Source organism: Corvus moneduloides, chromosome 9 (genome assembly GCF_009650955.1).
Source record: "Corvus moneduloides isolate bCorMon1 chromosome 9, bCorMon1.pri, whole genome shotgun sequence".
Lineage (NCBI taxonomy): Eukaryota > Metazoa > Chordata > Aves > Passeriformes > Corvidae > Corvus > Corvus moneduloides.
This window is the reverse complement of record NC_045484.1, coordinates 26,855,561-26,871,719: the sequence shown is the minus strand read 5'-3', so window position 1 is coordinate 26,871,719 and position 16,159 is coordinate 26,855,561. Positions and strand designations below refer to the sequence as shown.

The window sequence follows — 16,159 nt, the reverse complement described above, 5'->3', positions numbered from 1 at the left end:
CGCCCGCCCCGCGCGCGCCGCCGGGGGCGGGGCTTCGCGCGCGCTTTGGCGCGAACTTCCATCGCGGCGCCGGCGGGACGCGGTGAGCTGGGGCTGTGAGGGGGGACGGGGCGAAAGCGCTCGCGGTGCGGGTGGCCGCGCGTTGGGACGGGCTGCCCGGGGCGCTGGGCACTCTTCTTTGCTAGAGATATCCCGCAACGGTCCGGACGCGATCCCGTGCAATGTGCTCTGGGACGACCCTGCTGGAGCGGGGTGGTGGGACCGGATGAACCGCTGTGATCTGTCCCAGCCTCACTCGCTCTGTGAGGGGATCGGGCGGTTTAGGGGCTCTGTGAGGGGATCGGGCGGTTTAGGGGCTCTGTGAGGGGCTCTGGCCGGTTCGGGGCTTAGCGAAGGGCTGTGGCGGGTTAGCGGCTCTGCGGTGCTGCCTAAGCCGCTCGGTGGCCCTCAGCGTGTCCCGTCCGGCGCACAGTGGCCCCTCGGCCGCCATGTGCCGCCCGGGCTGGGGCGGTGAACGGCACTGGGGGCTGAGTGTGGCTTTTCCCTGAGTTTCCAGACGAAAATTCTTCCTTAGGGGAAAAAAAAAAAAAATTAAAAGCCGAAACGAAACCATAAAAATTGAGCGAAAGTGAAACGTCGGTGACGGTCTCACCCAACACGCAGCTATGGCAGTGAGGGCCGGGGAGCCGCGGGGGAATGGAAAAGGAGTTGAAGAACAGTTCGCTACTAAATATCTTCTTTTCTTCCTCATCCCTCGGGGAGGGGTGTCTGGGGCTTTGGGGAAGGTGGGCTTCTCTGTGTCAACCACCACGTTCTTCATGCACGCCAAAAGAATTGCTAGCAGTTCTACAGGTCTATGTATCTTCCTAGATTTCCTTTTTTGGCTTTGTTTTGTTTTTAAATAATAATCCAAAAGTGTTTGTTTATTTGTTTCAGCTTTTCCTTAGGAATCATGAACACTCGGCAGCAAAGCAAGCTTATCTACTCCTGGTATGGAAAACCCATGAGCTCGGACAGAAAGCTGAGGACCTCCCAGTACAAGTAAATAACATTTATTTCTGTCTTGCTCAGGGAAACTTTATGAATGTTTCTTTACCTTTCTGACATAGTTTAGGTTAACATGGCAGTTAGTGACAATATGAGTAAGGTTTTGAGTATTTTGTTGTGGCACTGTATGTATAGAACAAAAGCATTTAACTAAATCTGTGAATAAATTTTAACTAATTGAACTACATATGAAAGCTTCGAATCAGGGAAACTAAGTTGTAAGCATTGCAAGGAGGGGCATAACTAACTGTAAAGTTGACAGGACATCAGGCTTAATGATATGTGAATTATGAAGAATATGAAATTCTCTTAATCTTCCTCTGTGTGTCATTTTTTAGGGGGATCCTTATTACATCAGAAAGCAGCAGAACAGAAACCTGTATACAACTTGGTGACTTTATTTTAGTAGAAGGGGTGAATGCAGATCAGCCTTATGTGGCACAGCTCATGGATTTATATGAAGATGGTAAGAGAAATAAAAACTTACTTTCTGAATGAGAAATTTTGAAATGTTTTAAAGTTACCTTTTTCGTGGGGGTGTAGTTAGCATTAACACTCTGTCACTGGCTAAATTTATTAAGAAAATTAAGCTTTGGTAATCACTGCATTTGTATTCACACGCTCCCCCAAATATTTGGGACTTATGGCTAATTTCAGCTAAATTTAATACGTAAATGGAAAGTTTAAGCACACTGTAATTTTTACAGTCTTTTTACGTAATTGTCTAATTTAAAAGGAGTGGTCCTTGAGGAAGACAGTGTGACCTCGTGCTTTATTTAGAGATTAGAGAATCCAAATGGAGCAAGAGCACTGCAGCACTGAAATTTGCATCTCATTAGACATCAGGCAATTTAACAATAAAGTACAAGACTGAATAAATGGGACTTGTTACTTCTGTTCCGTGTAGAAGTGCTTGTTTATACAGAGATAGATATGAAAAGACAAATCATGGGAGGTGGATGATACGAAGACTGAGTTGGGAGCTACTCATTGGCTAGATCTGATTTCTTTGAACAGCTTTTTTTCTTTCTGTGCCACCATAGTAATGCTTTGAGGGTTTTTAATTTTCCTTACCTTTTTAAAAACATAAATACATATCATTCCAGCTTATTTATTTACTAACACACTTTTTTTTGTAGCACAACTGAGTATTCTTTTCATGCTGGAATGAAACCCATGAAATTTCCTTAAAAACAAGATATTTCATCAGCAATATTCCCTGGTTTGTCAGCCAGTGAAAAAAATTGTTTCTGGCTTCTGAAAGTACAGTGGCACTACAAATAATGTCCTGAAATTTCTCAGTTCTCCTTTTACGTCGCTGCTTTTAGTTAGCAGGGTTTGAGGAGACCACACCTATGCAAATAAGGAACCTCTTTGTTTGTGATAGGGAACTGGTGGTCTGGAGGTGGTCTTCAGGTATTTTTGTGATTGAGACCCTGTGCAGGTATTACCTTAGTCCTTAAAATTCTCAACTCAGACATTTTAATTTAGATTAGAAAATGGGAATTGCAGTCTCTTATCTGATGCTTTCTCTCTTATGTCCAGGGAGGATTTCTACCCTTGCTGGCTTTTCAGCTAAAGTCTGGCACTGTTTGTGACACTTGAAAATTCTTGATGTTCCCTGGCTTTCTCTCCCTGTTGCAGGTGCTCAGCACAAACGTGCAGTTGTGCAGTGGTTCTGTCGTTTGGAGGAGATACCTCAGAACAAACGGAAGCTACTTAAAAGAGAGGTTTCTGCCCAGGAGGTGTTTTTCGATCAAGTTCTTGGTTATGACACTGATATAGCTGCAGAGACCATTATTAAAAGCATCATGGTATGTACTGCAACTCTTCTACACAGAGAGGGAAGAAAGAAACAGCAGCAGCCCTGTAGTATGACTTAGTAACTAAGGATTGCATGAGTTGCAGTAATAAGATCTGTGAATAGAAAGTAGCTGAATTCTAAATTAACAGTAAACATTAATGTATGTGTTTTGGTATTTTCTGTTTTTGCAGGTATTACCACTACATCTGGGTGAGGAGCTGCCTATTATTACATTAAACAAGGAACAAACTTTCTATGTCAAACAGTCTTGGGATGGGAAGCACTTCAAGGTTTTGTCCCCGGACACATTCTCTAAGCTGAAAGAAGCTAACAAGAAAAGAGGTGTCATCACAAACTCTTCAAAAACATTTATTCCTTCAGACATCCTTACACCTGTGAAAAAAGAGACGGAGAGTGCTGTTCGGAGTGCCACAAAACCAAAAAACATTGATATGGAAATAGAATCAAAACATTCTTCTTCCAAGTCCTCCCTCGCTAAGGAGAGGCATTCTCAAAGAGTGGCTAATAATGACATCAAAACCCCAACAGCAAGGAAGAAGCTGGAGTTGAACAGTATGTATATGGCAATATTCTGTCCATTCAGTAGTTCTGAGTGTGATATGACTCTGCTTTTCCATTTTGGGTAATTGTAGCAATTGTAACATTCAACATCAATCTTTTTAGTTACTTTGTTCAGGCTTTGGGATCAGCCCAAGCCTTGTGGGCGCATCAGTTTGTCTTGTCTGCTGTTTTAAGCACTTTATTGCTTATATCCAACTGCTGCTGCAAATCTGATAAATCTGAATTAAAGTGCTTGTTGACTGAAATGCTATCAATCAGCCTAACTTGACCTCCGAATGCCCCACTTTATTTAATCTTCTGACTAACTGTGCACTAAAATGTTTACATTGAGCTGGTTGAATAAGCACATTTGATCCTGTGGAACATGCAGTATTTTCAACGGGGAACCTGAATAAAGTTGTAGGTGATGGAGGTGGGTTAGAAAACTGAAAAAATCTGTGTGTCTTCTGTTTAGTAATTTTTTAGAGGAAATGCCTTCTAGTGATCCAGTTCCTTGTTTCTGGAGTGAAATGACCATCTGCTTTCATTTAAACTCAGTCAATGAGCCAGTTGTTGCATGTCTTCTGAAAGTTAACCAAACCAGCCGTACTGAAGCCTGACAAAAGTTCATTTTGGTTTTCATTTCTAGGTCCTACAAGATCTAAAGACAGGCTGCTGGGATGTGAAGTTTTGAGTCTTTTGGATGATGACTGTGATGCTGTAGCACCATTAGCACCATCAGCCACTAAAAGAAAAGTGAAATTTACAAGTGAAGTTTTAGGCTCACCACCAAAGATCCCCTGCAGCAATGATAAGTCCAAGTCAATATCTGATACTGCAGAGCACTGTCAGAGGTTCATTGACACAGTACGATTGTCCCCCTACACTAAAGTCAAAGATTTCAGTGAAAAAGACAAGAATCTTCATGGGAAAGATGACAATCTATCGTAAGTGGCAGCATTTTTATCATTATTTTTGTATGGGATTTCTATTTGTATGAAGCTCTCTTAAAACACGTTTATGAAAGACTTCTGGAGAGAAAAGTAGGTGAAGTCTCTGCATGTGCCATGTTGTGCTTGCTGAGAACAGGGAGAGAAGGGGGAGAGCCTTAGCAGTGACAAGTGCACTGTGGTGAAGCTTTAGAAAATAGTACTTGGAGATGGATGAATGATCAGGGAGATCCAAAGAGGAGCCAACTTTCCATATGGAAAAGCAGTTTGTGGTTCCAAGAACAGAGAGATGATGTTGGAAATGGGAATGGTGGGATGATATGAAAGGAAGTTGAAGCCATGTTGATCATTATTCTCACGATGATTGTACCCACCAACGTGGATGAAAACCTGTTTCCTTGCACTCCATAATGAAGGCTCAGATGTGCCTTACTTGTGACAAGTGTTGAGGGATGCTGGACTGTAGAGAGAGGTATGATTGGCCTCAGGAGAGTCCTCATGAGAATTGTATGTATACTTTCATGCTACTTTTTATGTTGAAAAGAAATCAAAACTCAAAAAGCACAATTATTCAAGTATATCTTCACACAGTCTTTAAAAATGGCATAAACTGGGGCAGGAGAAAAACAGAACAGACTGTTGTGCAAAATGTTGCAAGGAACCAGAAACCAGTCCATTTCCTCCTTTCCAAGAGTAAAGATGCGGATGCAACAATGGAATTTGCACTTCTTTTTTGTCACTTATAATATAGCGTGAAAATGATTACCTATCATTGGTAAGGTAATGGCATTTCAGTAGTATTTATAGATCTAAAAAACTTTTAAGAACTGTCAACAAATAATAAAAGCATCTGTAATTTGTCTCATTTTGTACTTTGAACCAGTAGAAAAGTTGTGTAGTAACAGTAAAATGTTTCAATGGCAGGGATGAAGAAGTACCCAAGAAGACAGCCAAGGAATATCAAAACACAAAGAGAAAAATACATTCCAAAGAGCAGATCAAAGAGATGCCCAAAGGAAATAATTTTTTTCTTATTTTTCTCTTAAGAAAAAAAATAGGCAAAAAACCCCACCTCTCTATCAAATAAAAACGCAGCTGTTTTGAGCCCCTGTCCATTCAGTTTGACAGTGCAAAATACAGCAAATATTTTGTTTTTCTTGGCAAAGATGTATTGAAGACACAGTGCAAGAGGGGGGAAATTGTGCTGCCAGCATCCATGCCATAGCCAATCTGTAAATAACAAATAAGAATTCATGCTGGATTGACATTGGTAACAATTGAGCCTGAAGTTTGAAAGGCCTTCTCTGTGTCTTTGCAAGTGTGATGCAAAGGGAGGGAATACAACCAGCTTTGTGTTCTTTCTTTCCAGTTTAGTTGAATATCAGAAACGGAGCAGCCAGAGCCCTGTGCTGACCCCTCGTTCTCGCAGAACATGTGCACAGAAAACAACTGCTCTCATTGCAGAGCAGATCAGGTAAACCCTGCAGCCGTGATCTCCTGTTCAGATTGCTGTTGATAACTTGAAGCCTTGAGAGCTTGTCTGGCTTAATACTGAAATGCAAATGGTTCTAAAAGCACAGCTTAATTGTGGCTTGAGTAAAAACTGGTTTGTGTTCAGAAACATAAAGCTGACTCATGGTGTTCTTCAGAAAACTGACTTCCTTTAAACCAGTCTGTTAAAAAGCCATGGAAAATTAGCAGCTGAAGTGGAAAACACGCTGGATTACAAGAACTACAGAAAAAGCTGAAAGTGTACCAGTATTGCTCTGTGATGTGTAGACTTGTATGTATTTTTTTTAAAGCTCAAGTAATTTCTGTTTCTTATAGCGTGTTGGACCAGGAAGATTTTCTGTCTGGCTCTGATAGTTCCTACTCTTCAAGTAGCGAGGAAGAGGAGGATGATGATGATGTGCCCTGTACACCAGAAAAGAAAACTAAAGCCAGCAGAATATTCAGCACCCCAAAATCTTCAAGGAAGCCTGCAGTTCACACTCCTGCAAAGACACTGAAAAAAACTGTAAGGTTCCATATAAAAGAGCTATTTTTATTATTTCTGAGCCAGTTATTTGAATGCTTGATGCCTGTGTACCAGAGTTACATATCTGAACCCCTTAGCTTTCAATGAAGCATTATCTGGATTAATTTAATCTTTGATATTGCTAGGTTATGCAAATGTATAAGCCATTTGCATGTTGTGAATATTGTGACAATATTGATCAGGAAACTGTAGCCTAAACAGGGAAAATACTAGCTTGGACACTGTTTCTTAAGAACCAGATAATTTTGTAACACAGGACTCCAGAAAAGGACTAACAACTCAAAAGTTCTTCAGACAATTGAAAGGTGTAATTGTCACCACCCCCTTTCCAGCTTCCTTTTTCTCTTAGGAAGAAAACACCATAAGGCTTGTTTGGTAATTCCCTGTGTAAAATACTGGTTCTCAGTTCATCTTGTACTCTGGCATTAGTAATGTTTTGGAAACTCCTATCAATGATTTGTTTCCAACAGAAATTGCTGTTTGTAGAAAATCTGCTTGAGGTTGTTATTTCTCTTTGCAGCCTTTACCAGGAACACCCAGAACACCCCGGAATGCAACTCCGGAAATTCCCAGGCGCATCCAGGCAGCCCAGGAACCAGTCAGTGTACTGGAAGAGGCCAGATTAAGGTAGCTTGTGCTCAGGAAAATCATCTTTTTTTTGCATCAGATGTGCATAGCAATAGGCTGTGCTGAAATAGGGAATGTCATCTTTACCATGTTGAATAAAATTGGTAAAAACGCTTCTGATACAAGAAGAGCATTTAATAATTTACAATACAATATTAGATTTACAAATACTGGTAGTACTTAGAATACTACTTTCACAATTTTAAATTATTTTAACCAGTCCATGCTAAGTTCTTCAGAATTCGGTATCTTTATTCTGTGCTACCTTAGAAAAGCAAAGATTCTCTCTGATTAACTGTAGATTGTAAAGATACTATATTTGTCTCTTCTTGGTGTATGAAAAAGCTTTACAGGTATCATCGTAGACCTTCACAGTGGAAAAAAAAAGGAGAATATTCAGGACTGACTCTTTCAAACTGAGTTTTAGTTTCTCCTGTTTTATCCTACCTCTGCACTGATTTACAAATAGTTTGTGAATTAAAACAGATGGATCTTTATTGCTGCATAAATTAAGAGCATACAGAAAGAGACTAGGCTATTTCTTTTGGGATACTTGACATAAAAGTCTGTAAGAGAGATTTGAAAAACTCTACACAGGAGGAAGGTGAGCATCTGGCTGTTTGCATCAATTCTTCAGAGAGAACTGCAATTTTAATTTTCTTTTTCTTTTCTTTTTTAATTCAAAGGCTGCATGTTTCTGCTATCCCAGAATCTCTGCCTTGTCGTGAGGAAGAATTCCAGGATATCTATAACTTTGTGGAAAGCAAACTTATTGATGGTACAGGAGGGTGAGTTTGGCAAGACTGTAACCAAGATCACATCTGCCTGTGGCATAACAGCAGTCAGATGATATCTTTTTACTTTATATTTATTACTTGTATTTAAAAAGTTATTATCATTTAAAGGTCCTCATTCAATTTTCCTGGTATTTTTCTTCCTTAAGTGGTGTTGTGCATAGAAATAATGTGGGCTTTTTTATTCTACAGATTCAAATTAAAGACCAAAATATAACTAGTCAATTTTAGATGTCTGGGAAACTCTTTGTTTTTTTTAGAAGAGGTAAATTACATTTATAAAATATTTCAGGTTGTTAATTGCTTTAGTAATAATAAAAATCCTCATGATCCTCCAATGTGTTATGTCCCAGCTTGCAAATAAAGCAAGATACAGGGAATTGCCTGAAGTGACAGAGGAGCGTTCAAGACTGGTGTCAGAGGTCAGGAATCCCAGCTCATAAATGCCAGGAGTGTTACCATTTTGCTCAGGCTGCTGAAGAGGTGTTCTCCTTTCGTAGGTGCATGTACATTTCTGGAGTGCCTGGAACAGGTAAAACTGCAACTGTTCATGAAGTAATTCGGTGTCTTCAGCAAGCTGCAGAAAACGATGAACTGCCACCATTCCAGTTTGTGGAGATCAATGGCATGAAGCTGACAGACCCTCACCAAGCCTATGTGCAGATATTAGAGGTAAGTAAAGCCTTCTCAGTGGCTCCTGGGTTTGAAAGAAGAGATATTACACTTTACCATCAGATCCTTGATATGTTACAGTATTCAAGGCACTTATCAGTACTTCAAAGTTCCTCCAAGAGACTGTGTGCTTTTATCTTAGAGCAGGTTAGAAAATAATTAACTTAAGGCCTTAGCCAACTTCTTGCATTGTTTTGCTTTCTGCAGCATAATGGTAATGGCTGAGAGATAGCCTGGATTGTTGCATCTGCTCATCTAAAAAAAATCGAAACCAGCTTTTTACATTTTCCCATTGTGTAACTTTTTCTGCACATCTGCTTAAACAGCTACTAAGGTGACAACTCTGAAAGTCAGTGTAGCAGTAGAATAATTACTGGGGGGGGTCTTAGTGGGTAGTTGGTCAGTTGTAGTAGTAATTCAGCTAAAGAGGGGCCATCTCTATCAACAAAAATGTATTTCACATATCCATGACAAACCAGTCTGCAGTATCCATCTGGGACTACTGACTGTGCTTGTGTTGTATGGGTGGGAATTAATCTTCTGAGGACTGGATTAAGATCACCCAGTAGGCATTAGACTGTAACTGCTCAAAAGCTTTCTCAGTCTAGGCTAACTTTAAACCAGTGACCTGGAAATTAAATGGTTTCCTGAAACATCTGTTCCATTTTCATTTAAACTTCTGCTCCATTTATTTAAGTTTGACATCATCTTTCTGAGCAGGGAGTGGCATACATCAGTGTTTTAATGTCCCTATCCTCATAGTTGGGAGTTAAATTTGCATATTTGCATCCTTTCCTCAAACCAGCTGATACAGTGTCTTGCTGAGGGATTTGCTGAGACCAGGCCACTGTGTTTCTTTAGCATAGTGAGAGGCTTCCTGACAATTACCTTATTTCATGGTAGTGTGAATGTATTTGAACATCCTTTGTTCCTATCCCATTCAGCGTAAAATCTTAAAATGAATAAAGAATAGGCCTTTGGAAGTAGAATCTGTCACCCCCCACGGGTCCTGAACTCTAAGCTAGCCCAGTTAAATATCCTTCAGGGGAGTACAAGGTCACATGAACCATGTACTTCTCCAATTCCTTCTGCCTCAGCTGCTATCCAAGAGCCCCAGCTAAGAGTTAGGCTGCTGCTACTCTCCTGATTGCTGCAGGTTGAGCTCCAGTTCGCTGATGTTTCTTTGCATGACTGAAGCAAATTCTGGAGCTTCCCTCCTGCAGTTAGGAGAGTCCCTCACTGCTGTAGAGAGATGGAACAGGGACTGGAAGCCATGGGCAGATGAAAGAGAGAACGTTAAATACTTGGGTACAGTAAGTGTCCAGTTCCACCACAGCAACTGAACTCCGTGGTATATTGGATACTCGGCTCCAGAGCTGTAGAATCAGAATTCTCTGGGATTCAGCTCCTTTCTCTGACTGATTTGGACTGTGCTGACTGAATTGGAAACATGAAACAAGTAGAGATGATACATTAATGTTGTGCTCTGGCTTGTTTAGTAATATCAAATCTTAGGTTTTTAAGAGATTTTAGAAAAGAAACACAGTTTTCAAATGCAGTCTTCATTTTGCTTTATTGCTGGACTTTGCACTATGATGAACAATTGATTCCACATCTACAGTGTAATTTTGAAATGTCATGCTTTGATTTCTGGATATCTTTGGACTTGCAAGGGAAGAGGTAATGTACAGTCAGCTCATCTGTTCTGCCACATAGTTGCAAAAGGTATTGCAGGTATTTTTTTAGCTCACAGTTGAATAAATTTAATTATAGATCCTGCTGATGATTCATTAGAATTTTAATAGGAGTCCAAGATTACTGAAGTCAGGCTATTCTTGTCAGCTGACTTAGGTTTTCAGTAGGTGTGTGCATTCAGAGATACCCTTGAGATATGCTGGGTTTAGAGCCCTCTAGACTGGGTGGGTTCAGGATTTCTTAATGATTCTAAGACAAATTGCAGAGAATTCTGTGGGCCTTTATTTTTAGCTGTGCCTTGTTTTGTCTCTCTTCTCCTTTATGGACAGTTCTTGGTAGACCTAAGTGTCTTATGAGCTACTTTCTCCTTTTTCTTACTCCCCCATGGAAAAAATAATCCAGGTGCTTTGTGTTGATTGTCAGGGAAAGGCAAAATTGAATGGAATCAAACTTTGTATTTCCAGGGGTTTGGTGTGATTAACCTTCAATACTTGTTCAATCCTTGTACAGTTCCTGACGGGTCAGAAGGTGACAGCACCTCATGCTGCAGTACTGCTGGCAAAGCTGTTCAGTACACCTGGACCAAAGAGGAAGACCACAGTGCTGATAGTGGATGAGGTGAGACAAAGAATCCTGTGTTTTCTTTCCTCCAAGGATTGTAAGCGGTGAGTTTTTGGAGGATGGAAAAAGACAAATTATGCATGCTTTGAGTGTATCACATGTGATGTAACAGGAATAGACTTAGGAAAGAGGAGGTACAAAATAGTTCCTCTTGCCTACTTAAATTAACTTTCCTAAAATGGTTGAATATCCTATTGCCATATTGTTTTCTGCCTTGGATTTCACATTGGTTTTTTTGTTTTGTTATTCCAAGACATGGAATAAGTTGTTTGTCAAGTTCTAAATACCAGAGGATCCAACTGTATTTTGTCTGGAAGCTGCTGCTTTTCCATTGGGAAAAGTCACAGAGAAATAAGTCATACCCAATTTTGAAAAACCTTGAATGTGCTATGTTCAGTAATAATCAAATGCACTCTTATTTTTGCTTCAGGCTCTCACTTGGAGGGTCTTTGAATCTTGTTAGATATAGTATTAGTGGCACAGTAGTGTTTTAAAATTCCAGCTGTCTAATCACTGTTGTGGTTAGTACTGTTCCAGCATCCAGTAGGACTGTGCTTTTCCAAAAGAGATTAGAGCCCTCATTCAGCAAATGCAGTCCTATTAGTAGATGGATAAAGGAAAGGCAACAGAGACAGCTTGTTCAGAATCACATGAGAAATCTTCTGTGGCAGAGCTGGTTCTCAAACCCCCATCAGGTATTGTAAATAAAAGGCCATTCTTTTTTCCAATCTGATTCTTTTCTTTTTATCTCTGCAGCTTGATCTGCTGTGGACCCGCAAACAGAACGTGATGTACAACTTATTTGACTGGCCAACCCAAAAGCACTCCAAGTTAATCATCCTGGCCATTGCCAACACCATGGACCTGCCAGAGAGAATCATGATGAATAGAGTAGCAAGCAGGCTGGTATGTCCTAGCAGTTCTGTTGCTATGCCTTCAAATGAGAACAGATTAAATACTGGATGCAATCAAAAGCAATCCAGGAGAAAAGTAGGATTGGTTATCTCAGAAGCTGAACAATGTTTTTTGTAATTCCCTCTCCAGAGAGCTGATAATGAACACATAAATCTTAGCAAAGTTCAGGAGCCTGTTTGCTAATCAGGTATTATGCTGTGTATGTACACTATGTTCTGTAAGAATGAAATATGAATATGGATGCCTTTTAAAATATATTAAGATCTGGATAATCAATCACTGTGCTTCATGATTAGGCTGCTTACTCTACAGTTCAGAAGAATTCTCTTCTGGTTTCTCTTCCTCTTTCCCCTTTCATTCCAGGCACCTACTTACTTCTCTGTTTGCCATCATCGGTTGGTAGATTATATAAAGGTATCCAACAAAGAAAATTGGATACACTCTCCACTTGTTTTGAATACATTTTCCTAGGTCATCTCATCATGGCTCTGAAAAGTGGTTTGAAAAAACAGTGCTCTGTGCCTCTATCCTTTCATGACTCAAAGACAGCTCCACAGGGTGTGAATTGCTTCCCCCCACCCACTAAACCCACTGCAGATCAGCTGAGTCCATACAGTCATAGGAGAGGTTTTGCATAAGAAATTCAAACCCCAGGTCTCCTGTAGGATGTAAAAGGCAGTGCACCATCTGTAACATAGATTGTCCTCATCTGAGAGCAGTTCTTATTAGCTTGAGCCAGAAGAGGGTTTAAATTCTTGGCTGATGGCTAACCTGAAGTCAATACAAACATATACGGATTTGCTAAAGGAGACATGAATATTTTTTCATTGCTGCTGCTGTTATTGTATTAAAAAAAAAAGTGTAGACAGATGTAATCAAAATATTTTTGTGTTGGGGAGCTCTGATTTGATTAAAGGTTTTTAATAAGAGAAATTTGAATTCTAATAGCTTCACTTGCTCCTCGGGCCTTTCAAGTGGGGAGATCCAACCACTGGTCCTCACTGAGTCACAATTTTGTGGATTTGTACATTTATTTCACAAATATGATTGATTAAAGCGCGTCACTTGGAGGGAAGGGACTGATTGCTCCTACCAGAGAAAGTAAAAGTAACCACACAGGCCATGCATGAGCAGTTGGGAGTTTTCCAGCACCACAAATGCTTCTCACTGTGTTGTGTCATTTATTGTAGGGCCTCACCAGAATGTCCTTTCAGCCCTACACTTACAAACAGTTACAGCAAATTATTTCATCCAGACTGAAAGGTGTGAAGGCATTTGAAGAGGATGCAGTTCAGCTGGTTTCCAGAAAGGTGAGCACAGAGCAGATAAATGTCCTTCATGTTGCACTGGGTGAAGAGTGTAGGGACAGCAGGGAGAGTTTTGTAACAGCTGTTAGACTTGGTTCTGTGGTTGTGTTCTGCATTGGAGGCAAGTGGGGCACAATTAGATCATACATTATTCAGGGTATTTTCTCAGAAGACATTGCTAGAGCAGTGTCCTTGCTTTTTCCACCTACTCTGAGAAGGCAGCAGCACATTCCAAGAGCTGAAGGCATGACAACAAGAGTCGTGATAATGCATGATGATAAGATGTCAACTGTCTCCACTGTTTAACATAATGTGAGTCATTGGAGAATCCTGAAAAAGACAGCATGCCAGTGGCAGTAGAAAAAGCCATACTAATTTTCTTTCTCAAGATGTTAAGCGCCTTGTCATAATAGATAGTACCTGTTCTGTTTTCAAGTCTTAATACTCAGTTATACAAAAAATAAGTAATTCATTGGGGATCAGCAGCTTCTCAAATTGAGATATATGCATTGCTAATGTGTTAGATTAGCAACTCTATATTAAAGTAATCATTAAAATTATGTCAAAACATCCTACATCATTGTAGGATTAAAAAAGTGCTCATAAATATGTCAGAAGTAAATACAAGCATGTGTTTTGTTGTGAAGGAACCACCTCTCTGTAAGAATAACAGTGATGGTTTTGCAGAGTGAATAACTGCTATGTTTTTCTAGCATGAGCTTTCTTCAGAAAATACAGAAATATACCTTGCAGTTAGATTTTCTAAAGGGTTGCTCATTCTCAGCCCCAGCTGGGTTGTTCTAGGGCTTTTGTATGTTACCAACATCTACTGGGAAAATTAGGCCAGTACTATATCTGGTGAATGTTCATAGCTTTATTAAAACTGTAAAGCACATTTGGGGTTTTAACAAGTATTTTGTTTCAGAAATTTCAGACACCTGAAAATTTTCACGCACTTGTAACTGTAAATTGACTATCCTGGATATTTCTTTGAGACCTTCTAAAATTATTAGTGTACTCTTAAAACGAGTATTTTAATGAGTATGGAAAAACTTGAGTTTTTTGGTGTCATAGCCACCCCCCTTTTTTTTCCCCTTTGCATGAACCTGGATTATGGTAAAGGTCTTCACTGATAATTAAATTGATATGAAAGCTTTTGGTGTTGAAGTGAATTGCTCACCTTTAATTTTTTTTTTTAATCTCTGTGGTTATAGAAAAAAGTTCTTGAGTTTGTGATGACTGGATCAGGATGGGGGCAGTGAGAGAGAGAGTTGCTTCTGTTGGTTTTGGTTAGTAAGATTTGTTGTTCAGGATCAGGGATTGTAGTAAGGTAGTTCAGAGATGTTGCTCTCCCACTGGGTGCTCCGGGTGTTTGGGTTTTGTTTGGCTGTTGATTCTTGCTAAACTCTTTCCCTGACTGGTAGGAAATGTTGTTACAAATCTGTCATGGTCACTTGCAGGTGGCAGCGCTGTCCGGGGATGCCCGGCGGTGCCTGGATATCTGCAGGAGGGCCACAGAGATCTGCGAGTTTGCCAGGCAGAAGAGAACCCCAGAGATTGTCAAGATGGCCCACGTGACTGAAGCCATAGATGAAATGTTTTCATCACCATATGTCAATGCAATCAGGTAAAAACATTTCCTTTGCTTTTGTGCCTCTTTCACGCCACTAGTTTTTAAGAACAAAAATTGTGATGCCGGAGTTGCAGGCTGTGGTACATTGGCGAGTTGCGACATAAACTGCCCACCTCTGTTTAGATATTCACAAGCAATTTCCCTTCCAGACTTCCTCCTGATGTTTCTTAGGTTCTGAACTTCACAAATGGATTTTTGTCTGTTTTGTTTTTCAACTCAGGAATGCTTCGTTGCATGAACAAATCTTTTTGAAAGCAATTTTGGCAGAGTTTCACAGGGCGGGAGTTGAGGAGGCGACAGTTCAACAGGTACGGGACTTTCTTGTTACTGACACCAGTGATCTGAATCACAAGGTGATTTTTATTTTTTTTGGCCTGCATCTTAAAACATTTCATGCTTCTACCCTAACATGCTTTATAACAGGAAAAGTTAAAGAGAAACTGAAATTATCAGGCAACAGTCCAAAGAGGAAAACTAAAAGTTGACTCTGACTTGTGCATCCCTGTTTTTCTCCATACAGGCAGATATGTCACTGGTAGCCTTGGTTTTTTTTTTAGTAGACCCATAAAATACTTGGTGCCAGCAGAGCTGTGAGGATTCTGGAGTAGTCATGAGTAGTGTGGAAGCTGAATGTTCATACTTACATAAATATATATTTCTAAACCTTTTTATATAAAATTACAGCATCTGAACAGGCTGGAGCTATTTTATCTCCCCTCCCATGGAGGTGGGGGGAAAGCAGCTTCTCTGTGTCACCTTAGCACATTCAGTTGCAGCAGGCAGTAAACATAACCTGTGTCCTTTTCTCTTTTTCACCAGGTCTACCAGCACCACGTGGCCTTGTGCAGGGTGGAAGGCCTGCAGAGCCCTACAGTGTCAGAAATCATGGGAATTTGTTCAAGGCTTGGTGCCTGCAGGCTCTTGCTGGTGGAGGCCAGCAATAAATATCTGCACATGCGGGTGCGACTGAACCTCAGCCAGGACGATGTCATGTATGCACTCAGGGAGGAATAAAGCAAAAGAGATTTTATTGCTTTTAGTATGTATAAATATTTTAAATACCATCTGTTTTTAAATATTTTAAATTGTTGATAAAATGGAAATAGTGAAATGTATTTTTTTAAAATGCTTTGCTTATTTGTTTGATGTGTTAAAGAACTCTTTTTAATAATAAAGAATTAATTTCAAAGCATTTTAAATATTTCAAACTATTTGTTTTTAGTACTGTTTTTAGAAGTACTTGAAGTGCTGGTCACTGGTCCCCTTTTAATTGAGGTGTATGAACTATGAACTTGGAATGGGTTATTTGAAATGGATTACTTGAATCACTGTTTTTTTGTTGTTAAGACTCGTGAAGTCTAGCATACTGTAGATTTTCCTCAGTGACTTCTATACTTGACGAAAGGCTTTGTTAAAATGCGCTTTAAACTTTCCCTACTAACATAATTAAAGGAACTTCCAGTTTGCAATCCAGGCTCAATGATGGAACGGACGA

General features: G+C 40.1%; 1 protein-coding gene across 2 annotated transcripts; it reads left to right on the top strand.

The window, feature by feature from the left end:
- The first annotated feature begins 29 nt into the window (after positions 1-29).
- ORC1 (origin recognition complex subunit 1) lies at positions 30-15,856 on the top strand. 2 transcript variants are annotated; one of them, XM_032118578.1, is made up of 17 exons: positions 30-82; positions 937-1,041; positions 1,386-1,513; positions 2,692-2,861; positions 3,043-3,424; positions 4,062-4,359; positions 5,732-5,836; positions 6,190-6,379; positions 6,921-7,027; positions 7,714-7,815; positions 8,322-8,493; positions 10,699-10,806; positions 11,566-11,715; positions 12,915-13,034; positions 14,492-14,658; positions 14,885-14,972; positions 15,484-15,856. In XM_032118578.1, the coding sequence occupies exons 2-17, from the start codon at positions 953-955 to the stop codon at positions 15,676-15,678; spliced, it is 2,571 nt and encodes an 856-aa protein (XP_031974469.1). In that variant the 5' UTR covers positions 30-82; positions 937-952; the 3' UTR covers positions 15,679-15,856. The 2 variants fall into 2 exon arrangements, with proteins under 2 accessions (XP_031974469.1, XP_031974470.1); XM_032118579.1 differs by lacking the exon at positions 30-82 and adding an exon at positions 388-852.
- Positions 15,857-16,159: the final 303 nt, after the last annotated feature.